Source organism: Podarcis vaucheri, assembly GCF_965113315.1.
Source record: "Podarcis vaucheri genome assembly, chromosome: 3".
Classification (NCBI taxonomy): Eukaryota; Metazoa; Chordata; class Lepidosauria; order Squamata; family Lacertidae; genus Podarcis; species Podarcis vaucheri.
Genome location: NC_138761.1, coordinates 78992627 through 79018780, shown reverse-complemented (window position 1 = coordinate 79018780; position 26154 = coordinate 78992627). Strand labels below are relative to the sequence as shown.

The 26154-nt window shown below is 47.0% G+C and overlaps 1 protein-coding gene across 1 annotated transcript in view; it reads left to right on the top strand.

The window, feature by feature from the left end:
• The window catches only part of LOC309528992 (uncharacterized protein), a 299370-nt gene that overhangs the window by 167433 nt on the left and 105783 nt on the right, over positions 1–26154 (top strand). Inside the window, exons 6-7 of the mRNA XM_082216707.1 lie at positions 10581–10629; positions 12309–12400. Coding sequence (XP_082072833.1) covers positions 12374–12400 — 27 coding nt within the window. The 5' untranslated portion in view covers positions 10581–10629; positions 12309–12373. The remainder of the gene's footprint in view (positions 1–10580; positions 10630–12308; positions 12401–26154) is intronic.

Sequence of the window (26154 nt, the reverse complement as noted above, 5' to 3'; positions counted from 1 at the left end):
AATTTTGATGGCGTCAAAGTTGAAACAGACTGGTGTTAGTATGAGCCTCTCGGTGCGCGCTGACTACAATCTGTCAGTATTTCTGACATAATTTAATTTCTGCAAGTGCATTTCTCCCTGACATAATTTATACACCCTAATATAAATCCCAAGTGTTGAAATCGAACTTGTACCTAAATTGTATTGGAATTTTCATGGTATCTATTTATTACAAAAAAAGCAACAACACTGAATAAAATGTAATTGTCATAACAATAAAACCGTATTTATACATTACGTTATTCAGTTGTATTTACTTTCACTGATTGGAAAGCTCTTTACAGGAAAAGAGCAGAGAATGAAAATAATGATAATTTCCATATCCTCCAGTATAATGCATGACTACGAGTGTAGGTTTCCCTGCCCCCTCTTCTGTAATACAAGATTATTTAGGAGAAACACAACTGAACTACTATTAACATGATTAGGGAGCTGCTCTTACAGCCTATTTTCCCTTATTTTCATTTTGTTTCATTGTAAAACATGTTTTAGACAATTACTATTTACCAGGGATTTCTTGGAGGGGGGGATGTAATGTTCAACCTGAATGTTAAAATGCACTCTCTGTTTTGAAGCTGATAGAAATATCATTTAAATTGAACTCTTCATGCAAAAGTACAGCAGATAAATCACTTAGCAAATAAACACTCCATCAGTCGCAGATTGGAAGTATGCATGACTTTCTTCGAAAGACATGCATCTATATCAAGCCTTCTTGTGTGGTATTTTTTGATAGGTATATGACATTTAGGCCCAATCTATGACTTTAAAATATTAGCAGGAATCCCAATTGTTGAGAATCAAAGGGGGGGGGGGGAATCTGCAGAAGTAGAAAACAAAAGGGGGGGAGTACCTAAAGGAGCAACACTAAGAACACCAAGTATAATCCAGATACTCCAAGTGAGAATGCTAAATGGCCACCAAATGCTGAGGGGGAGAAACAGAATGGGATATCCTAAATGAAGGCATGACTGTCTGGCTGTCTGGAACATCGAACAGAAATGCTCCATGCTACAAAGCGTGTTCTCCCTAGCAGAGAGCACGTGTTGCGGTTGGGAACAGGCCACCCTCCAGTGACTAGGCAAATTTAGTTGAATCCCGACCATTTAAATGGTTAAACTGGGTTGCTGGGGTGTTTTGATTGTTGCCAATTCAGAGGAGGGGTCAGAGTCTATATATACAGGGGCCAGACGTTGGCACGGCCTCTTGGCCGTTTTGCATCGGATCACATGGAGCACAATCTTCTCATTGTCTGGTTACATTTCTTTATTTCTTTATTTTCCCCTTCTTTTTAATCCTCTCTAGTCCCTTAAATAATTTAATTACCCCCCTTTCCTGTTCAATTTCCCACCTTACCCTGCCCTGTAGGAAGATTCTCCCTGTATCTGTGGCTTGCCTTTCCCAATAGTGAGAGAGCCCCCGTTAGGGGCTTTCTTTCGCAAAAAGGTTTCCCCCATTTCTCTTGTTGAAATTGTGGGGCTAGTCAGGGCTGTTCCCAGCTTAGCTGGTATCACTTTCGTTTATAGTATCCCCAAAGGTTGGCTTTATGGCTCCCTGTGCCTCCAAGGACTATGAGCACTCTGTATATGCTCTTGAACTATGCTGTTTCTGAACAAGTTTATTTTCTTTAAGTTTGTTTTGCCCTGATAGTGGCGACTGCCATTTTAGAGATGCGCCATTGTGGCTTGGTGGCTAAAGTGTAGGACTAGGACCTGGGAGACAGGGTTCATATACCCCTCTTAGCCATTGTTATAACAAAACAAAACAAACTGCCACTTATGGGCTATTCTGTTGCTGGGTAGTTCGGCCCATTTGTGATAAAAGAACTTTGGGTTTCTTGAAGGGGTGCTTCCCTCTAAAAGGGCAAGCAGGGGTACCTGGACAAGCTGTGGGCTACCTCAACTCTGCTATTTCGCTGGAAACATTTATGCCTGGCCTAGCAGGTGACCCTAGGGCTTTGCCCTAGAATTCGATGGCCTGGAAGTGTTTCCGGCCTCAATAGTGTCCCCATGTGGTCCATGAAGAATTGGTTTCACTGGGTCAGCGGATAGTGCCGGTAATGCCTAGGTTGCAGGATTGGTCCCTGTATGGGACAGCTGCATGCTCCCCTATTGCTCTACCTGGACACTTAAGTCCTTTTGGTGGTTACCTCACTGCGAGGGATGTAACGGGTGCCATGTTTGCAATATGCAACTGGGAGAAAGCACCTTTGCGTGCGTTGCAGAGCACGGCGCTGCACGGGCTGCAATTGCATTGCATTGCTAGGAGATTTGCAGTTGCATTGCACGGAGGGTGTGTGCATTGCACGGAGTGTGTAGTTGCATTGCACGGAGTTTGTTGTCGCATTGAACAGAGGGTGTGCAGTGCACGGAGTGTGTAGTTGCATTGCATGGAGTGTAGTTGCATTGCATGGAGTGTAGTTGCATTGCATGGAGGGTGTGTGCATTGCAGGGAGTGTGTAGCTGCATTGCATGGAGGGTGTAGTTGTATTGCACAGAGTGTGTTGTTTTGTTTTGTTTTTGCATTGCACGGAGTGTGTGTGCATGGCACAGAATATGTAGTTGCATTGAACAGAGGGTGTGCAGTGCACGGAGTGTGTAGTTGCATTGCATGGAGTGTAGTCGCATTGCATGAAGGGTGTGTGCATTGCAGGGAGTGTGTTTTGCATTGCACGGGGTGTGTAGTTGCATTGCACGGAGGGTTTGTGTGTGCATTGCATGTAGTGTGTAGTTGCATTGCACAGAGCGTGCTTTTTTTTTTGCATTGCACGGAGTGTGTAGTTGCATTGCATGGAGAGTGTGTGCACTGCACGGAGTGTGTTTTTGCATTGCACAGAGTGTGTGTCTGAAAAGGAAGCTGGCTTGGCGGCAGCTTGGTTGGGACTTCTTTAGGGGTTCAGGCCAGCATCGGCCCTGTAAATTTACATATCATGATGGCAGCACAAGATGCCCCCTGCCCAAGCGGGGGCTGGAAGCTGGCAAGCAATAGCTCAATACCTTTTGCCCATATTCCCATTTTATTTAGGGATCCAGTTGGATATCGTTGCTAAAACATACCACTTGGCTATGGAGAAGCTGTCTGCCTTGAAGGAAGTTAATTTGTAATACTTCCTCTGTAGCAAGTGATGCTTCACCAGATCCGATCTTGCTGGGTCACTTAACTAATCTTCCCACTAGGCCAGGCTGCCTAGATTTCACCCCTCCCATATCCAAGAATCTCCTGAGGAGTCTGCTGATTCTCCAGAAAGGAGGAGGCGTGTTCTGGTCTCTACTTATTCTGCTCCAGCACCAAGTCAGTCAGTCAGTCAGTGTCGGAGAGGGAGAGAGACTGAGTGTTAGAGATCATGTGTAGAGATAAGGTTGCTGCTAAGGGCAGCTGCAGACACTCAGTGCAGTGCAGCATTTATTTATACTTAGACCTATTAAGCTCTGTATATAGTTTGTATAGTTGTAGATAGAATAAAGAAGATATTCTACAGAGCTGCTCTCTGAGTTGTTTATATACTCTGCTAGACTCTGCTGTACTCTGGGGTGCGACGACTGTCTTTTTGTTGGAGTGAATCCGGTGCTCACAACTCTTAAGCTGTGAGTCCACAGCACTTTGACCTGTCCCTGTGCAGAAGGTGGTCTCTGGAAGTGCTACCCAGCTCGCCTAGCCCAGTTGGGGCTGAAGTGGATGAGTCCAGTTGGTGGCACTGGCTCAAGGGTGATGCTGACAGAGGTCCCCTTACCTTTGTGTATGCCTACCAAGTGTGGTGAAGGCAGATATCAGGCGATGGTAGCAATTCCTGAATGTATGCAATAGTAGTTCGCCATGGCAGGATACCTTGAACCCGCTCAGGGATTTTCAGGTTCATGCTGGTGCTGCTGGATCTTTGCCCTTTGGTTTTTATTTCAAGGGCTGCTGGTGTGCAAAGCTATGGCCTCAAGCCTGGTGTGGTGAGGCAATCATGTGACATAACTTTTCTTGAGTTTTCCCCATTGTAGTAGCAGTTCACGTGGCCCGAGGAGTTCAGTGACCATCGGATCTGCTTTTGGTCTGATAACCAGGTGGTGGTGAGCGTCTTGGCAAAACAGTCCTCATGCTGTAACACAGTCTCTGCCCCTCCGCTCATGCTTTCGAGCTGCGCCACTTAAGGTTTAATATTGTGCTTTCTACTCTCCAAATTACGCTGACACTATCCGATTTTCAGATGAAGCGCTTCAGATCCTGGGCTCCAGACTCAGCTATTGCCAGACTTTTCCAGTCTTGTGGCATTTTGACAACAATTAGTAATTTCAGAGAGCGGCAGCTTCCATTTCCCCTTCTGCTTTTACCTCTTATGGGAAGGCCTGGATGGATTTCTTAGCCTTAAGCTGGCAGTTCTTGGCCATTCGGAAGAATTTGCCCCCATCCTCTGAGCAGATCCTGCAGTATTTGGTCCACCTGCTGCAGATTGGGCATGCGGTTATAACTATCCGAATTCAGTCCGCTGCAATGTCTGTTACATTGAAGCTTTATTTTTCAGAGACCCTTGTATAAAGTTTGCAGCGCGCAGGGCCTTGGAAGGTTGGAATAGGCTCCAACCTCATAGGACAGTAGGCAGGGAGTCGGTCAATTTTACCTATGCAGTATCTGCAACAAGTTAAAACTTGTCTGCGGGTTAAAGATCAAGGTGAGACTCCTTTCAGTAGTCCATTGCATTTTCGCACTGAGGGTTGGGGAAATGGTTGTTGGAGCCAGCACGGGGCTGAGAGTCTGGAGGCTTATTGCTTCAGGACTTTTCCTTATCCTTTGGAGCTTGTCATTAGAGCTGGTAACTCTAAAACAGACTTAGTGGGCAGGAGTGCCACAATCAGGCTTCCCACCACAGGTGAGGAGGGCCCTTGCCCGGTTATGGATAACAGAATATTTGGCTTTTTATTCCCTGGGGGCTGGCCCGCTCCTAGTGCATGAAAATGGGTTCCCGTTAGCCCGGCATCAATGTGCTTACGTCGTGCACCAGTTATTACAGCCTGCGGCTTGCTTACCGCTGAACACTCCTCATTCCTTACGATTAGGTGCTGCTGCAAAGGCTGCACACTGGGGGCCTGTCAGTAGACAGGATTGTGAATACGGGTCATTGGAAGTCTGACGCTGACAAGGGTTATATCAGGAAGTGTCACAGTGATGTCTGTGCTGATGCTTGTCTGTTGTTTCCTTTTTTCATAGGAGCAGCTGTGCACATTTGGGCCACAGCATTGTACACTAGGCTGGCAAGCATGTTGACGGGTTTGGACTGGGGCGCCATCTCAGTCTTCCTGCCCATGTGAACATATACTGGATGTCCAGATGGGGAATGCTTTGGGAGGAGATCCTTCCTTTGGTGCGGTCGAGTGTGACCTGTGCAGGTCCTCCCGCAGTGCTGGTGGTACAGCTGGGCGAGAATGTTTGCTGTCTTCCTCCAGCATAAGTTTGCATTCCTGCATGCAAGAGGGCTTGGATTGAGTTGATGGCAGCTCTCCCTGGACTCAAAATAATTTAAGGCATTGGTTCAAGGTGGTCTGGAGGGGGGGTTGGAGCACCTGTCCCCTCCAATGCGCAAAGATGTTCCATTAAGGGAATCCAAGGATTTGCCATGCTTTTGTCGACCCCTTTTGAGGGGTAGGGCCATGCAAGAGTCCCTGGGAGCATTTGGGGTGAGCTTGAGTCTGATCCTGGTTCATTCCTCCCCCATGCTGTTTACTGGAACTGACGATATGGTGGGGCCCAGTCATCAGTGCTGCCCTGCTGAGGTCAGGTGCAGCTAGTCGGGAACCAATGCCTAGACAAACTACCACCGAGCAGGCCAGAAAGCATGTTAATAAGGCAGTGGATAATAGAATAAAATAAATAAAGTAAATAAAATAACAAATAAAATAAAATAGGTCCTTGCTTTAGGTGGTTCTGTAATATTGCACCCTCCTAATTTTCTTCAAGGCTATTGCCCTCTTTAGGGCAGATGGGGTGCATCTTTCCCCTATGGGGAACGACACCTGGTGGGATGCGATTGCCTTGGGATTCATTGCTCCCCCACAATGTTTGCTGGTACTGACGATATGGTGGGGCCCAGTCGTCAGTGCTGCCCTGCTGAGGTCAGGTGCAGCTAGTCGGGAACCAATGCCTAGACAAACGTACCACCAAGAAGGCCGGAAAGCATGTTAATAAGGCGGTGGAAATAAAATACAGGTCGTTGGAAATCGAATGCATTCAAAGATTATGTTCGTTAACATTATTGGTGTCTTACAATTTTGCTTGTTTCATCTTATTTATCAGGTTTAGCGGTGACCCGTGTTTGGATTGTGGGGCACAGTATCGTCCATTGGGCTGGCATCGCAGCACGGCAATCTGGATTGGGTCCAGATTTCGGCTTTCCTCCACATATTCGCTTGTCTTGGCTGTCCAGACGTGGGATGCGCTGGTCGGAGTTCCTGCCAAGTATCCGGAGGCAGTTGCCCCTGGAGGGGCCGCCAGCTGCTATTGTGGTGCAGCTTGGTGAGAACGACCTGGTGCCCATGGACTGTTTGTCACTACGTGCTGCAATTTTGGGTGACCTGGAGACGCTGCGTGCAATGGTGCCGACAGCGAAATTTTTTTGGTCAAAGCTTTTGCAACGCTGCGTTTGGAAGGGCAGTCGTTGCCCGGCTGCCACTGAAAGGGCCAGAAAACGCATCAATTCTGCTGTGGTCAAAAAAGTTTTGGAGCTGGGTGGCGATGCAATTTCCCACCCCGAGATTCTTTTTGAGAGGCCATCCTTTTTCCAAGCTGATGGCATGCACCTTTCCGCTTCAGGGAATGAGGATTGGATTGGTGCGGTGGTGACCAAGCTGAGGTCTTGGTTGGGGCTGTGAGTGGTTTGGCGGTGAGCTGAGGGCTCCATGGCGGTTAGGCACTGGTTAAATTGGTGCTTGGAGGGGTAAGTGCCTACCCCTCCAAATGATGCGAATGGGAATTCCGTTAAAGGAAATCCAGGGGCTTGCCATTCTTTCGTCCTTGTCCCCGGAGTCGGACTTGGGCCGTGCAAGCCCCACAGGAACATGAGGGTGAGAAGTAATGGTCTGGTGCCCAGCTTTATTTCTCACCCAATACTTGTTTCCCACACTGGCTTCCGCTGGTATCCGGAAGGCCAGCTCTGTCCCTGAGGGCAAGGACAGATAGTCGGAACCAGTGCCTAAGCAACCACTCACATTTTTGTATTTGAATAAAGTTGTGGCCAAAATTATGCCAAAAACCTTAAACAAAAATTGATGTGTGAAGTGTGAATTATTGGGGGGCTACTGTGACTCAACACGCAAAGCGTGTTCTCCCTAGCAGAGAGCACGTGTTGCGGTTGGGAACAGGCCACCCTCCAGTGACTAGGCAAATTTAGTTGAATCCCGACCATTTAAATGGTTAAACTGGGTTGCTGGGGTGTTTTGATTGTTGCCAATTCAGAGGAGGGGTCAGAGTCTATATATACAGGGGCCAGACGTTGGCACGGCCTCTTGGCCGTTTTGCATCGGATCACCCGCCCTCCCTCCCTTGTTTAAGGGGGGTATTGAAGGATTGCTTGACCTTGCTATGCCTGTCATGGGGTCGTTCGCCTTGGCGCGAGGGCCTGGTAGGAATTTTGCCATCTGGCTGATTGGCTGGTGCCATTTGGTTTTTGCCTACTGCGTAGCAAATCGTCACAACTTGTAAGGTTGGCGGTTAGGCACTGGTTAAATTGGTGCTTGGAGGGGTAAGTGCCTACCCCTCCAAATGATGCGAATGGGAATTCCGTTAAAGGAAATCCAGGGGCTTGCCATTCTTTCGTCCTTGTCCCCGGAGTCGGACTTGGGCCGTGCAAGCCCCACAGGAACATGAGGGTGAGAAGTAATGGTCTGGTGCCCAGCTTTATTTCTCACCCAATACTTGTTTCCCACACTGGCTTCCGCTGGTATCCGGAAGGCCAGCTCTGTCCCTGAGGGCAAGGACAGATAGTCGGAACCAGTGCCTAAGCAACCACTCACATTTTTGTATTTGAATAAAGTTGTGGCCAAAATTATGCCAAAAACCTTAAACAAAAATTGATGTGTGAAGTGTGAATTATTGGGGGGCTACTGTGACTCAACACGCAAAAGATTTTGGGTTCAACTTTTGAGCTCTCAAACACAGGTGCTAGTGGAGTCTAGAACTGTTTAGCTCTGTGTTTTATGTGGAGAGCAAAGCAACTCTCTGGCTTACCTGTGCAGGTACTTCTTCCTGGGAGTAAGGAGTAAATGGAAACTTCATATCTTACTGGTGCCTTGTTTGGAACACCAGTGTCTACCTTTGTTCTGGTATGCCTCTGTGTTTCTAGTCAGCCTTTGAAACCAATTCTTGGCCTGTTCTCCAGTCCCGCATCTGGTTTTGTCCTCTCCTCCTGCTTTGCCTTCAGTCCTGACGCCTGGCTTTTTCTCCACCCTTGCTCTCTTGTTTTTACTCTTGACAGCCCGGCAACCCAGACTCCTGGTTCACTCCAGAGATTGGTGCCAAAGGATTAGCCCTGCAGCGGGTGGGTTGGTACCACTAAGTGCCTGCAAATCCTTTCCACAATAGGCTTCTTAGTGCAGCTGAAGCATAGTTCTGCAGTCACCTAGAAGTGAAAAAGCAAACAAACACTGGTTTTATTTCAACCACAAATATAGCCCAATATGCTGCATAACAATTCTGGAATGCCCATCCCTATGCGGAAGTTTGCTAGTCTGTTTGCTCAAAAGTAAGGACTGTTTGAGTTTAGAAAATGTACTTAGGAATCCAACGATGTCCCCATTTGGTGTGGTTTAAAGCAGTTCATACTTCTCCTGGCCACAGATGAGATCTGTCCATTAAGTGATCATTTTCTGTTCCTTCTTGCCTCACATGCATGATTAAAAAACACAGGAAAACATTCTTGGATCAAAACAAGCGACAACATTATTGTTTGTATATGCAAGTTAATTTGGCTCAGGCATTGGGTGATTTCCCATTCAGTTAGCCCACATGGTGGCTGCTGACCAGGGAGTTGATTCTGGGTAGGATTGTCCTGTAACTTACATCATAAAAGAGCAGCCGACATCTCCCCTAGGTGAACATGCTGTTAGTCATTGCTTTACTCTGTCTTTTTGTACTGATCAATGGAACTAACAAGATTGTGTGAAGTAAAGAATGGCAGTTACCCTTCTCTTAGCACTCAGATTGTAAACAACAGCACTCCAAAATAACCATTCAAAACTAAGCATGTTAGAATGAAAACCATAGGAACAAATGACTCGACTGAACCTAAACCACTGAACTGCTTAGCATCCAGTAAAAGCCTGTGCTGCAGATAAATTAAAGTGATGACTGAATGGGCAACCTTGCATTAAAAAGCATGTACAAGGATTGCCTCTTTCCTTGAGTTGGTGCCCACTTAATCACAATCCCTTAATGGCTCACAATTGATATCACAAAAGGGCCAATCCACAATAGGACCCTTTAGCAAACCTGAGTCACTGAAAAGCAGTCAGAAGCAGGATAAAAATGCTTGTTAATATAGTGCAACATCCCCCACAAAGCTAGAATTGCAAAGCTTGGGAGTGCCGCAGAATCCCTACAAAATCCCCACAGCCCACCTTATGACAAATGTGCAGGTCTAAAAACTGTTGAGTTTAGAGGGAATGAGGGAGGAAGAAAAACAAAGAACAAAAGTAGAACCATCCGAGTGCAACATTTGGATTGGTTTTACTTATTTTACTTATTCAATTTCACTATTGCAAAAAAGGAGGGAAGGAAGGAAGGCTCCAGTATTTACTGGGATCAAGGACCAAAATGCCAGAAATTAGCCTGCTGAATTAAAAGCTGCATTACACTGAAGAACATGCACATAGAGATACAGAAGATTAGCAAGCTGAGCAGTGAATACTTTGCTTGTCTTGGGTCCATAAGAGACACTCATGGGCAGTACAAGGCAGATGTCTTTATGAGGGTCAATGAAGCACCTTGCTGTTCATAAATGATCCAGAGCATAGCAGTTACCGATTAGATGTGTGTATGTGTGTTTTGTGTCCAGCTGGTTAAAAACTTAAATCTTAGCTTGTTGAAGCAAGTTATTTCTTCTCTATACTTTGTATTGTGACATGGCTATTAGTAAAAAAGACCTTTAGAAGGAGAAACACCATTCTCTCTGAATTCATAGACACACTGAAATAATTCTGATAAACATATCATAGCTTATTAAACCAAAGTATAAGCAGTCATGTTGTTTATGTGTAGAGCCCCTTCATTCCTCCTTTAGTCTGAATTGAGATAATATGGTGACATGTCCTTGAACGACTCATAGGATTAGACCATCTTCAAACCCTTGTTTAATATTCCAGCTGGTTCTAAAGTTTACAACCGTAGTTCCCAAATTCCGATGATAACCTGAACAGAAGTGCAGTAGAATTAAATATATGGCTACTGTATAATCATGCATTTTGGGGGAATAACCAGATGAGCAGAGCATAATGAAACACTTCCCTTTTTTAATAGAAATTGGCAAAATATTTGAATATGTTATATATTGGTTTATTTTAATCATGCAGGTTCTGGCTCTCATCAAGAATATGCTGACTGGAAATGGCAGAATAGCAGGTAGGGGATACTTCCTTTCATATACTCTATGGAGAAGGAGATCTGAGCACAACAGATTGTATACATCATAGAAGAAAGTTAGTGGACATTGAACACTATTGTGTTCAGTATATCCAGGGCTTTTTTTCAGCCGGAGTTCACCGGTGCTCAGGTGCCATCTAAGAGAACAGGGGAGAGGCACATGCTGAGCTCTGGCACCTTTTTTTCCTAGAAAAACAGCACTGAGTATGTCTTTTATAGCACAGAAACCATTTCCATGGAAGCTTTGTGTATATTAAAGCATACGCTTTAGAAATCCATTATATTTGTCACCTTTTCGCTGTATTGTGGGTAAGGTTTGCTTCAATGCAGATGAGGAACACAAGTGCCAACTGACAATATGAAGATGCATTTCACTCCTAGAGACTGAGAATATGTCACAGCATTCTTAACATGATATCTTTTCAAAGGCTTAAAGCTGGACACTTCACATCACAAGGGGATATTCAATATTTCAAAAATTTATATCGGGCAAATTTTCTTATGCCATTCTGCCGTAACAAAATCCATTTCATGTTTTTCTAATGATTACTAAGGCAAGAGATAACGTATTTTGTGTGATTGCTGTGGCTGACATAAAAATTAGAATTCGTTACCTTTCAGAGTGTAGTAATAAAGGGGCAAGGGGCAAGGCACTTCATAGTGCTTTTACTTTTTAGCCTTATGAAAATCTATGTGCTTCAACAGCAATATCCATATGCAGTGTAATATATGTCTGTTAGCAAATACAGCTAAAAAAGCTGCCTCCTGGGGAAAAAACCATTTTTGAAAAGACCTGCTCTAAAATCAAAATTGAATTATCTTGGTCAATATTTTTTGCTTTTAATTTTAATGGCAAATATTAATAGAGCCCTCTAAATAAATAAATAAATGAAAAGCCGGGGACAAACTGATCCCCCTCATCCCCCATCTTTTCTTGTTGCAGCGCTGTTTGTATTTACATCCAGTCATTTATTGCCCATTAAAGAAGTAATGCTATGTTAATGTAAGGGAAAAAATCAATGCTACTCAGATCAGTAGCTGTGGGGAAACAGTGCAGCAGCTGGTTTGCAAACAGCAAGCCCACATAGATCAATGAAATTACAAGCTAAATCTGCTGATGCTCACAAACTGCTCCAGCATTGTGAAGTCTAACCTTTCTCAAGTTCAAGATCTCTGGCAAGCCAGCAATTGCTAAATGAAAAGGAGGGTGGGGAGGAGAGAGAAAGGAAAAGAAAGAGAACATATCAGTGGACTTGTTTGGAATTTTCAGCATCATATGTAATATTCCACTTTTGAAGTTATCAGTATAACTGCACGTTTGTAACAGATATAAAAGCCTCTGTAATCTCTAAGTGAGCAATGCTGCAATCTGCACACTTGGGAGATTTTCTTTTCAAAAAATGTTCAAATCTGTCACATATTACCTTGAACTGTAACACTGGAGGGGTAGAGAGCACTTCTGTAATGTGTTTCGTAATGTGAATTCCAGGAAATAATTTATAAATGAACAACAGCAGGACTTCTGGGATGTGCTGACGGCCTTTTGTTTCATGCCTTGAATGGTTGCCTTAAAAATATTCCTTTAACTTTGTATAATTAAATCTGTACATATTGCAAGATAGAGTCATGTTGATCCTTTACACACATTTGCCACACAGGAAAACAACCACCATGGAAACAGTAAGAATGCAATCCTAGAGAAGTCTGCTCAGATATCATCCCCATGGAGTTTAATGGGGCTTACTCCCAGGTAAGTGAGTATAGTATTGCTAATATTATACATTGCTTGCTTATTTTTTATTCTTCACTGAGTGTTGACTATGTGATGCAAGGAATGCACACCTCTGGAATGACCAAGCTTTCCTGCTCACTTCACTGCCAATGGTGGGTAGCACATATTCATCTATTTTCATGAACGCAAATGTACCCTTTTTGGAAGTGAATAGGGAAGTTCTTATAGATATCAGAGGTTTGTGTTTTCCCTCTGAACTCGCTCAGAAACCAATACTATTTGTTTGCCTTTATCTATTCCACAAATGCCATCTTTGAAGGGGCATGTTTGGCGAAGAGAGGAATACACTGAAAGAGTATGCACACATTCCAGCTTGTCAAGATCCTTCTTAAATTGTGGTGCCCAGGCCTGGAGACAATAATCCAGGTGTGGTCTGACCAAGGCAGAACAGAGCAGGACTATTACTTCCCCTGATCTGGACACTATGCTTCTGTTGATGTAGCCAGAATAGCATTAGGATTTTGTTTTTGTTTTGCTGCTGCATCACACTGTTGACTCACGTTAAACTTGTGGTCTACTAAGACCTCTAGATTTTCTCACATGCATGACTGTCAAGCCAGTTGGCTCCCATCTTATATTTGTGCAGCTGGTTTTTCCTGCCTTAGTGTAGAACTTTATATTTGTCCCTATTGAAATTAATTTTGTTAGTTTGCGCTCAGTTCTCCAATCTGTTAAAGTAATATTGAACCTTAGTTCTGTCTTCTGTGGTGCTAGCTACTGGTCCTGCAAATTTGATGCACATCCCCTCAATTCCTTCACCCTGCAGAACCCCACTTGTCACTTTTTCCAGGATGATAAGGAACCATTAAGGAGGACTATATGGGTTCAGTTACTCAACCAAATCCACCTAACAGTAATCTTATCCAGCCCACATTTTACCAGCTTCTCTGCAAGAATATCATGGGGAACTTTGTCAAAAGCCTTACTGATATCAAGATACACTATGTCCACAGCATTCCCCTGATCCACTAAGCTTGTAACTCTATAAAAGAAAAGAAAAGAAATGAGATTGTTCTGGCATGATTTGTTTTTGAGAAACCCATGCTGTGTTTAAGTACACAGCATCCTTTTCTAAGTGTAATCACAGCATCCTTTTCTAAGTGCTCACAGGCTGACTGCTACCTAGGTCTTCTTTCCTTTCCTTTTTGAAGATGGGGCAACATTTGCCTTCCTCCAATCTGCAGGGACTTCACTTGTTCTTCAAGAATTCTGAAAGGTTATAGACAGAGGCTTTGAGATTACATCTGCAAGCTCCTTTAGTATCCTTGGGTGCAGCTTATGAGGTCCTGGAGATTTGAATTCAAAGTAGCTGCACAATGACTTAAGCGTATCTGTCAGGGGTTCAGGAGCAGAGACGCAGAGAAGGGAGGAAGCAGAGAGCGAGGGGGAGGAATCCGAAGGGAAAATGAGTGATGATGACGACCCGAGATCTCCAAGCCTAAGCAGTGAGTCAGAGGACTCCCAAAAGGGAGCCCCAGTGAGCAGAGCAAGGGGGGGATCCGGGGGGACACCCCAGGAGGAAGGGAACAGAGGAGATTCAGAGAGTAGCAGCTGGAAGTCGGGACCCACGCTCATAACTGAGGGCGGCAGCAGCTGGAAGTCGGGACCCACGCTCAAGACTGAGAGCAGCAGGGAGGAAGGTAGCCAGGCATCGGGTTCCGGAGGCTGTCAGCAGGAGGGAGGGCACGAGTCAGGGGTGGTCACGCCCTCCTCAGAGAGCGAGGCAACGGTTAAGAGGAAAGTAGAGAGTTGGGCGCGCGCGCCAAGTTCAAATGCAGAGGAAGCCGGAGCAGTAAGCAGCCCGGAGAGTGAGCCAGGTCCCAAAGCCCGCCGCAAGGAGGCAGAAGGATCAGGGGGGTCAGCGTCAGAGGAGAGTAGAAGGGAGGAGGCCCAGGGGGGCAGAAGGACCCAGAGACGTAGGGAGAGGCGAAGGAGGTGGAGCAAGGCTAGGGTATTAAGCTGGTGTGCAAGAGGCGGGGACTCAGACGGGTCTTCGCCGACCTAGGGCAGAAGGTGTAGAGCTGCACGCTGCAGTTCGGAAATGAAACCTGTAACTTAATAAAGACTCTTATAAAGTGAACGCTGGCGGACTTGGTCCTATGTGAGCTGGGACTGGGTGGCAGCTCTGACAGTAAGACCCGTCTCGTAAAAGCTTCGGACACCTGATATCTCGCAGCGGAGAGAGAGGCAGCTGGAGGAGGGGATCGGTGTTTGGGAGCAAGCTCACGACGGTTAGCAGAGATGACGGAAGCAGAGAAAGTTGCAGCGCTGCAACAGGCAGTTACCCAATTGAACGCGGAGGTACTGGCATCCAAGGAGAGGGAGGAGGATGCGGCAGCCGCCTACAGAGATCTCCACGCCAGGTTTGAAGCATGGGTTAAACACGGGCAGCCAGGACCCAGACCGGAGGGGGTTGGGTTGGCACGGAGAGCAGGAGGGCTTGTGGCTCACTTCGATGGGAATTTACAACAGTACCCCAATTTTCGAGCAGACGTAATGTGCGCACTGCAACTGCTGGCAAAAGACTTTAGAGATGAGGAAGAGAAAGTGGGGTTCATACTATCCCATTTGCATGGGGATGCTAAAGCGTGGCTACGCAATTTGTGGAGGGATAAAGATCCGGCGCTTCAGAATGCAGATGCCTTTATCAAAGCGATGGATGCGTGTTTTTTGTCTACTATTGATGTGGATCTTGCCCGACGGGAGATTCATGGACTGAAACAAGGGAGGGCAAGCGTCCGGCAGTACCACGCCCGCTTTTTTGCGCTGGTCAGTGCCTTAGAGTGGGACCGGGATTCGCCCCCTGTCAGAGACCTGTTCTGGGAGGGTCTAAGCTCAGCGGTCAAGGATGAAATTGCAAGGGGGGAGAGGCCCCGCAGCACGCAGGAGGTGGTCCAAAGGGCGCTGACTGTGGGGGTGAGGCTGGAAGAACGTCCCTGGTGCAGAGATGAAGGACGTGGAGGGCGCGAAGCAGCGAGAAGTTTCTCTTTCGTTCCAAGAGAAGCAGCGCGTGCGCAATCCACACCTCCGCCAGGAGGGGGAGGGGAACCGATGGAGGTTGGAGGTGCAAGGGCTCAGTCAGCAGCCAGAGCCCTAGCACCAACAGCAGTGAAAGCGAAGCCTCCTAGAGGGAACAGGAAGTGTTACATCTGCGAGGATCCAGGCCATTTGGCGAAAGAGTGTCCCCGGAGGCTCCACAAGCACACTGCAGCCTCAGCAATGGTGACTGCAGCAACACAGCAAGGAGAACCACAGCAGGGAAACGACGATGTCTGGCTGGAGACAGAGGCACTGGGGCCCAGCCAGACGCATCAGTGAAGCAGTCCCCAGCGATCTTGCAACCCACGGACCCCCTCCCACCCAAACCAGTAGTGCAGCTCACAGCATCTCTCCAGCTACCCGATGGCGTCACTATCGAAGTACCGCTTTCTGTGGATTCTGGAAGCAACGCAGACTTTATAGCGCAGGATTTTGTGGAGCAGCACGCTATACAGCTACTGCCTGCCACTCTGCCCCTGCAAGTCGTCACAGTGGATGGCAGAGAGTTGCTAGGGGGGCAGGTGGTGAAGCAAACGCCACCGATGGTGATGCGCCTTGGCAACCACAGGGAAGTCATCAGTTTTAATGTCACCCAACTGTCGGACACGCCCATTGTGTTGGGCATGAGTTGGCTGGACAGGCACAGTCCGACACTGGCTTGGTACCAGAGACAGCTGATCTTCGGCTCCTCTTATTGCGCAGAACACTGCATCCTGCCCAGACAGGAGGGAGAGGAGGAGGAATCACAACTGCAGTTGGGAACGTTGCAAGCAGTCCCCCACAAATACGCAGACTTTCTGGAGGTCTTCTGCGAGAAAGAGGCTGACAAGCTACCACCGCACAGGCAATATGACTGCAAGATTGACCTCCTACCAGGGGCGACGCTGCCGAAAGGGAAGCTGTATTCCATGTCTGAGGACGAATTACAGGAACTCAAACAGTTCATAGATCACAATTTGCAGCGCGGTTTCATCCGGGAGTCCAGGGCAGTAGGGGGCAGTCCTGTTTTCTTCGTGAAGAAGAAGGACACGCCCCAGAAAAGACTGGTGGTGGATTTTCGCCTCTTAAACAAGATGACCAAGCCTTCTGATTTCCCCATGCCCAGGATTGACGACCTGCTAGCGACGGTGCGCAAGGGACGCGTGTTCACCAAGTTGGACCTGCGAGGTGCGTACAATCTCATCCGCATGAGGGAGGGCGATGAGTGGAAGACAGCCATGTTCACGCCTCTGGGCACCTACGAATACAGAGTGATGCCGTTTGGATTGCAAAACGGTTCTCACTGTTTCCAAGCTTTCATGCATCATGTGTTGGCGGGACTCCTTTACAAGAAGTGCGTCTGCTTTCTGGATGACATCCTGATATTCTCCGACTCGCAGCAAGCCCATGACCAAGATGTTCGGGAGGTGCTGAAGAGGCTGCAGCAGCATAGACTGTACGCCAAACTGGAGAAGTGCCAGTTCGACACGACGGAGGTGGATTTCTTGGGTTACAAGTTGTCGGACAAGGGGCTAGCCATGGACAGCGCCAAGGTTCGTGCGGTGTTGGATTGGAAGAGCCCGCGCAATCGGAAGGAGGTCCAGCGGTTTGTCGGCTTCGCCAACTTCTATCGCAAGTTTATCAAGGGGTTCGCGATGCAGACGGCGGCCATTACGGACACGCTAAGCTCCAAGAAAAAGAAATTCATCTGGACGGAGCAGGCGGAGCAGTCCTTTCAGGCACTCAAGCGTCTCTTCGCGTCGGAAGAGCAACTGCTGCATATCGACCCCAGCAAACCGATGCGGGTAGAGACAGACGCGTCCGATAGAGCAGTGGGAGCTGTCCTGCTGCAAAGGGACCCACAGGGGGTCTGGAGGCCGGGAGCGTTCTACTCCAGAAAGCTCAGCAAGTCGGAGCAGAACTACACCGTCTGGGACAGGGAGTTGCTGGCCATTCATGCAGCTTTCAAGGCGTGGAGGCACTTCCTGATCGGCGCCAAGCACACGGTGCAGGTCTGCACGGATCACAAGAATCTGGAGCACTGGCGCACGGCTCAGTTCCTGAACCAGAGGCAGATACGTTGGGCGGAGTTCTTTGCTGACTTCAATTTCCGAATAGAGTACGTCCCAGGCGACACCAACGTCATGGCGGATGCACTGTCCCGCAAACCGCAATACCTCGAAGAGGCGACGCCAGCGGCAGCCATGCACATCTTCGCGCCAACAGCGTGGGCGTGCGCTTCAGCCACAGTAGACCTGGATGCGGTGCGGCGGGCGTTGCAGGACGACTCCTTCGCGCGGGCGAAGATGGCAGAGGTGCACAAGGGCACGGCGAAGGGCGACGAGTTCCAGATACGAGACGGCTTGCTCTTACGTAAAGGGGCCATCTACGTGCCGGGAGACGAACTTCGCGCCAGGGTACTGCAGCAGCTGCACGACGCACCCACGGCCGGGCACTTTGGCACGGAAAAAACGGTGGAATTAGTCGCAAGGGACTTTTGGTGGCCCAGACTGAGAGGGGAAGTCGCGGACTACGTTGCGAGGTGCGACACCTGCCAGAGGGCCAAACCGGTGCACAAACCACCGGCGGGACTGCTGGAACCGCTGCAAACGCCGTTTGAACCGTGGGAGAGAGTGGCCCTGGACTTTGTTACGGATCTACCCAGCTCGAGAGGCAAGACAGCTGTACTAGTGGTGGTGGACTTGTTCACCAAGATGGCACATTTCATTCCGTGTGCGAAGGTGGCCACGGCGGAACAAACCGCCAAACTGTTCATAGATCACGTGTTCAAAGTGCATGGTCTGCCGCGGTCTATCCTGTCCGACCGCGGGCGCCAGTTCGTCTCGACTTTCTGGCAGAAGCTGATGAGTTTTCTAAATGTCAAGGTCGATCTGGCATCAGCAAGACACCCGCAGACCAACGGGCAAGCAGAGAGGGTCAATGCCATCATGCAGCAGTACCTGAGATGCTATGCCAATCAACAACCTGCGACCTGGGTGGATTACCTGCCGCTCGCCGAGTTCGCTTACAACAACACGAAGCACGTGTCCACAGGGGTGACGCCGTTCTTCGCCAACAATGGGAGGAATCCCAGAACCTTCCCGGGACGGGAGAGAGTGGGGGACGGAGAACCACAGACGGCGGACGCGTTCGCGTCAGAGTTGCAGGCGGTACACGATCAACTCAGACGGCAGCTGGAGCTAGCTAAGCACGCCTACAAGGTGCAAGCTGACAAGCACAGGCGGGTTGGCGAAGAGATCCAAGTGGGAGACTGGGTCTGGTTGGCAGCCCACGCAGTGCCGACCAGGTCACTAGCCAAGAAGAAGTTGGGGCACAAGCAAATTGGTCCGTACCAAGTCGAAGCACAGATCAACCCGGTAGCCTTCCGACTGGTGCTGCCGGAGGGTTCCAGAATGCATCCGGTGTTCCACAGGTCGGTGCTCACTCCCTACAAGGCACCTCACAGATTCCAGGAGCCAGGGACGGCACCGAGTCCGTTCCGGGAGCGGACGGAGACGCGAGGGGTGACGCAGCAAGACCCCATCAACGAGGTCACGGAGATTTTGGACTCCAGATGGGGGGAAGAGGGAGTCGAATACCTCCTAGCCAGAGAGGGCACCCGGGCCAGCGCCAATAGCTGGGTGCCAGACTACGCTTTGGAGGAACCCCTGCTCAAGGACGAGTTTCATGCCCTTTTCCCACACAGACCCATGCCAGCGAGCTTCTTCGACGACTGGCTGTTCACGCCCACACTTTCTTCCAGCACGTTCCATGGATTCGACTCGGACGGGGAACCCGCACTGAGCACCCGTTCCCCAGAAGGATCGCCGGCGGGTGCGGCGTCAGACACCTCGTATTGGTGGGACGATCGACAGGAGGAGCAATGGCGCAGGAAGTGGCTGGAGATGCCAGGTCGAGCGACCGACGCAGAGACTGACATGGACGTGTTCGGGGAGGACCTTGGGTTCGAGCACGGCGGTACAGAGATGGAAGCGGAACAGGTCAACGTCGGCGACCGCGAGGAGGAAGACTCGGAGGTCTTCAGTTGGCGGCCAACCACGGGGAGCGAACTGTATCCGGCATTCCCTCCCGTGATGATGGAGCACCCAGCACCCACACCTGAAAGCGGGGAGGGGGGAAGGGGGGGCTTCGAGGGGGGGATGGATGTCAGGGGTTCAGGAGCAGAGACGCAGAGAAGGGAGGAAGCAGAGAGCGAGGGGGAGGAATCCGAAGGGAAAATGAGTGATGATGACGACCCGAGATCTCCAAGCCTAAGCAGTGAGTCAGAGGACTCCCAAAAGGGAGCCCCAGTGAGCAGAGCAAGGGGGGGATCCGGGGGGACACCCCAGGAGGAAGGGAACAGAGGAGATTCAGAGAGTAGCAGCTGGAAGTCGGGACCCACGCTCATAACTGAGGGCGGCAGCAGCTGGAAGTCGGGACCCACGCTCAAGACTGAGAGCAGCAGGGAGGAAGGTAGCCAGGCATCGGGTTCCGGAGGCTGTCAGCAGGAGGGAGGGCACGAGTCAGGGGTGGTCACGCCCTCCTCAGAGAGCGAGGCAACGGTTAAGAGGAAAGTAGAGAGTTGGGCGCGCGCGCCAAGTTCAAATGCAGAGGAAGCCGGAGCAGTAAGCAGCCCGGAGAGTGAGCCAGGTCCCAAAGCCCGCCGCAAGGAGGCAGAAGGATCAGGGGGGTCAGCGTCAGAGGAGAGTAGAAGGGAGGAGGCCCAGGGGGGCAGAAGGACCCAGAGACGTAGGGAGAGGCGAAGGAGGTGGAGCAAGGCTAGGGTATTAAGCTGGTGTGCAAGAGGCGGGGACTCAGACGGGTCTTCGCCGACCTAGGGCAGAAGGTGTAGAGCTGCACGCTGCAGTTCGGAAATGAAACCTGTAACTTAATAAAGACTCTTATAAAGTGAACGCTGGCGGACTTGGTCCTATGTGAGCTGGGACTGGGTGGCAGCTCTGACAGTATCCATATTTTGGAGGAAAAAAACATGATAGGAGACTTAGGGTAGCATCCAGATTTAGTCCTATTATCCTGAATAGGAATAATGTTGGATACAACCCTTAATATTTTAGGTAGATGTGAGTGGATGATAAAAGAAACATGTATCCTTCCCAGCAAATTCAGGCTACCACCCTATGTCCACTTACCTGAGAGTAAGTACGAATGTATTTGATGGGACTTTCAGATTAGACATGCATTGGCTTATGCTGTGTGTGTTTCACTCTAGCATGCTATCAGCACATCAGAGCAAGCAGAGGAATGAGGAATTAGTTTGATAGTCTTGGATACTTCTTTTCTTGGTCCAGATAAATCTATCTATCTATTTACAAGATTTCTAGCTTACCTTTTGGAGTGTTACACACATTAAAACCTGATTCACCGTAAACAATGGCCAATAAAAGGGAGAAAAAGAGAGACGTGCCAGATAAATACAGTGAAGATCCATTTAATTGCATACTACTGCATTTTTTTCCTTGCTAGGAATTTCTCTCATCCCCAGAAAGATATAAAGCAGATCAACAATCCAAAACTTTTGAAGGGTGTATCTGCTTGCAATACCAGTGAAACATAATGATGTGTATTGTTATATTTGGAAGTTATAGGCCACAATCTATTTATACGGAACTAATACTTTTAGTCGGCAACATGTACATCGACATCAAAAGATGCATTCAGTTTATCACGGGAGGCTAATATGACCATTGTGACAAAGATGTGCCTCTGATCTGCTCCTGAAAGAAAGTAGAGAGGCCCTTTCATGCACGGGAGCCTTAGGTGTACATGGGTGCCTCTTTGTGTATCAAGAGCCAATAGACTGTGCTGAGCCTTTTGTCTTAAATCTAATATTTAGGGAACTGAAGGAAACAAGACAAGGATTATCTATGACATTTTCATTTTTAGATACAGTGCTATATTTGCTGGTAAAGCAAATGGCTGTCATGCATTCATTGAATGGTGTGAGTAGTAATAATAATAAAAATCCATCCACTCTGAGCCTAGGATAAGCTTTAATTTGTTCCATAGGCAAATAGGAAAATGGCTGTGTTTGTTTTGCAGCTACAGTAATGCAGACAAATAAAAATGAAATATGTACACTGTAAGAAACTCTTATATTCCAGCACTGGAAACAAAGCAGGCGATGGACGTGGGTAGCCTTTTTAAACCTTCCCTTCCCCCCTACTATTATACCCCCCCCAAAAAAAATCAACAACCCAAAAACATTTCCATACCCAGTGATCCTAAGCAATAATTCCTCTTTACTGCAATAAGTACCTGCTTTTGAGGAAGAGAAAGCTGATGAGCTGCAGGCTTCCCTGCTGCTAAATTCATTTAACAAGCTACTCCTGATGTTTTCTGCTTTTAAGGCCAATGGGAACATTATAGATTCTCCCCCCCCCTCAATATCACAGTGAACCAGAAACTTATCTACTGATGTAATGGCCCAAGGTTCACAGCATCAGAGCAGGATATTGTCCCCATCCACAAAAAGAGCATTTACTCAAAAGTGTCGCTTGCTATTGGTATACTGAAGCATACATGGACCTTCGCCCCAAGCCCTTGTATCCTATAATGCTAGTGTGAACTTCAGAATTCCCGTGCACACGTAGAGCTCTACACAAGCAAAGGCTTCCCTATTATTTGCGCTGTCAAGGAAATGTCTGTGAACGCTGTTGAAATTGCACACTTAGACTTCTCAGACTTGGTAAAAGCCTGGAAAAGTTTATGCTCGCGAATTTTTTAATGCAAAGTAGAATACAGAAAAGCTTTAACTCTGTGGCAAACAGGGTAGGGGGGCTTGTGTGTAGATTTTGTAGTGAAACTAAAAGGCAATACAGCAGCAGTATGGCTGGAGGGTGGGGTGGGGGACAGCAAGGCCAAAAGTCAGGTCCAACGAACTGACAATTCTCAGCCTTTTGGAATAAGCATATCCTTACCCTTTTGCCCTTAATGGCTAAGGAATTGTGAGCTGTATCGTTTCTGCCCTGTTGAAAGGGAGAGGGAGACACATGTATCCAGTCTTTACTCTTGTGCTGTTTCCGATTCATCATTCTCACTGCCATCATTAACATACAAATGTATGACCGAAAAAGTTATTATTTATAGAATTTATATCCTGCTCTTCCTTGGGACTGATCTCAGGGTGGGTAACAGCAAAGCGAAATAAAATAAGTAAAAACAGAACTCACAGTGAAAACAATCTAGTAAAACATCTGACGTCTGTCATCTGCCACCATGCAGGCTCCCTGTCACACCAGAAGTGTCTGTGAGAAGAGAAGGCTTTTATCCAAAAGTTAAAGTTCCTACTAGCTGAACCTTAGGGAAGGGCAGAGTGCTCCATATTGCCAAGAAGAACAACACAATTGTATAGGTGTTCTTTTGGGATGACCATGTGTCCTACGTTACAAAGGACAGCTCTCCATTTGAAGGGCTGTCTGACCCAAGTCCAGTTTTGAAAACACTTGGATCGCAAGACTGAGCAGGGATACATGTCACCTAGTCATAGCCTGCCCTACTACATTGAGATGTATTGCATTTGTATTTAAATTATAGTAATTATTTCTAATTTTGCATCTATACATATGGATTAGCATATGCGAATTTTACGCATGTCAGTGCTCTCTTTTTGCCATAAGTGACCTCTTTTACCTTTCTTCCTGGCATGCCACCTAATGCCCTAGTCCAGTGGTTTGGAGATACAAAGGGGTGCATTTGTTTACAACTAAAGGAATGGAGTAGTCTGTTTCTACTTACGGAATCGAACCCTGCCCCTCCCAAGCCACTGGTGAGTAGGGTGGAGTAGAAGGTGCAGGATAAGACGGTGCTATCTTCTTGGTAGCATCTTCCACTTAAAATCCACAAAGTCCTCATGGGCCCCAGAGTTGCTTCTTGTCAGTTGTGTGGGGAGGCCAGGAAGTAGCATGGGCAGAAGTCCTTTGCATGCAGACTTCATGGAGGCCGCGCTGTGAGCTGTTTGTTTTGTTAAAACAAGTGTTTTTGAAGTCAGGAGTCACTTTAAGACCTGTCAAACTTTTCCTGTCAACCTTCAGAGGTCAAAACCAGATGTGACACCTAAAATTCAAATGCAATTAGTTGGAGATTTACTGGGATTGTATGCCAATCTCCCAGTAGCTTAGAAGTGACATAGCATCTAACCTTTGGCAATCCCAAGAGAGGTTCAGGTGGATATAGCAAACTATATTGGGGAGTAGTCCAGCATGCTGCTAAAGGGAGAAAATCATAGCCCATGTTTTCACTGTGTAATTACCGCATATGCACAGAAACAGGCCCACAGCAAATACTTGGGCTCTTAGTACACAGCTGATGTATTTATTTAAAGTGCTGCTTGTACGACATGTTTTGCTCTTGGATCATTAAACTGAAGGACTTGTGCAGCCATGCTTTTTAAATGAACAACGTTTGAATTAGGTGGTGCACAACACACTAGATTCATATCAAACAGTCAAAGTTCGGTATGTACCTTCTCAGTCCTTCACTTTCCACTATTCTGGGATAAATGTACCATAGGTAAGGCACTAGTCAGCTCATGTTATGTAGCGCTGTGAGAAAAAGAGTTTACACTAGAAACAAAATGCACTTTGTGTTACGCCTCTGCAATGGGCACTATATGAGTTTGAAGATAATACAGCTCCAACAGGCACACTAGCCTAAATACAGTCTCCAATCAATACTGTATTCTGCCTTGACAGAAAGCTGAATTTTTATCTGTTAAATGTGTGAGCTTGGGGCAGCTATGTGTCTGAAGTGGTTTAAATCTGAAATGTGATGCACTGCACAGAAAGTTGATTGACATCTTTGTTTATTGAAAAGTATTACATGAACAACAAAACACAGGCAGATACAGAACACTCCATAGCAAAGTGCAGCTGTATTATTTTTCAGTCCTATGTGTGCTGCCTCTTTGATGCTTGTCTGATGTAATAAAGCCACAGGATATAAAACAAACAAGAATCTTTTGTAATCCAGCAGTCAAAAAATTTGGACATGATTTGGGAGGGCAAGGGATGGGGAAGTGTGGCGGTAGACAAGGGAGGAAAAAATGTGATTTGGCAACCCAGATTTTTGTGCTTATTCATCCCCAGTGAAAATAAATTCGAGAGTATTTGATAAGCAAAGTGAATGTGACCAAGTTGTGATATTTTACATGCATGCTAAAGAAGTGAGGGGGAGAAAAAGATATTAATGACGAATATTAAAGTATTAAACATACAGAATAAGGAATTAAGTTCCATTTAAATTTTATGTTAAAATAATTATCTGTTTCAATTAAATTTCGCTGTGCTGTATTAAAGCTTTATTCTGTCAAGGTAAATAGAGGTTAATGCTGCTGTTACTTCTACCAATGAAGTATTATCTTTAATCTTACTTTAATAAAATAGTTGTGAATTCCGTGATAGGGGTAATCGCTATGGGTTAATTTAGAGACTTTTCAAATCCTCTCATAGAAAACTAGGTGGATTTTTTAAAAGAAGAAGAAGAAGAATGGAACTCGCACAAAAAATATTGAGAATTACATAAGCAGGAGCAAAGGGTCCCTTTTTATATAGTCAGGTATATCCACCTGGGCTCATGGAGAGGTGGGGGGCACACAGTAGGAAGATCACCCACTTTCCAGTGCCTAGAGAAAAGAGCAGCTGAGGTTTTCATGGTGCACTTCTGTTGGCATATATTTTTCACTTGTTTTCTTTTCAGGTCCTGATGAAATTACAGGTCATATATAATCAGTGTTGCTTCTTGGCCACATCACTGTCCAGTACATGTTACCATTGCCTAACTTATTTTCTCATGCATTGACTAGCAACATAACACAAGGACATAAGAAGAGCTGAAGATCAGGCCATTGGCTTGTCCAGTTCAGCCAGATGCCATACAGAAGAGCCTTTATCAAAACCCCAAACTTATTGTTAGCAGAGAAACACAGTAAATGACTCTGCCATCGTTTTTTCTGTTGGCCAAGAAGTCAACTTTGGAAATAGGAATAGAACGGTAGCTAAAGGTAGGGCATATTTGATGGTGTAATGGAGTGTTGTAATCTGCTGTAGTGAAGCCCCCAAATGTGAAAAATGTTGTTGAGGGCCTGTGAATTCAATCAGAAATGTGTCCCAGGTTTAATCCACATCAACTCTGATCTTACCCTTTGCATCTATTTGATTCAGTCATATTTTGTTTGTGTGGTAAAATGGAAGAGGGCAAGAGAAAAAATGCAGGCAATCAAAAGTGAAGCATAAGTTGCAGTAAAGTTATAGGAACACATGGAGCTGTCTTATACTAGGACATTCTGTTGGTCCATCTAGCTTAGTATTGTCCGCTCTGACTGGCAGTGGCTTTTCAAGGCTTTTCATCTTTCTGAGCCCTAGTATCTGAGGTATTTTAATCAGGGATGCCAAGTATTGACTCTGGGACGAACTGCACACAAGGCATGTGCCTAACCACTGGTTGATCCTCAGGTCAGAAGGACAGTAAGCTTGTCATTCTGCAATCACTGATTTGTAGGAAGGAATAGGTGCTTATCCTGGTCCAGATGTATAGCTAAGCTTTTGGGCAACCCTCTGACGTGGTGGTAGACACCACAGGATGGTTCTCTGTGGAAAGAGATCCTAGTTTTGATCTATGATATGAAGTCCCCAAAGGTCTCTTTGCATATGCCTTGAGTAATTTGTGGAATCTGGCTT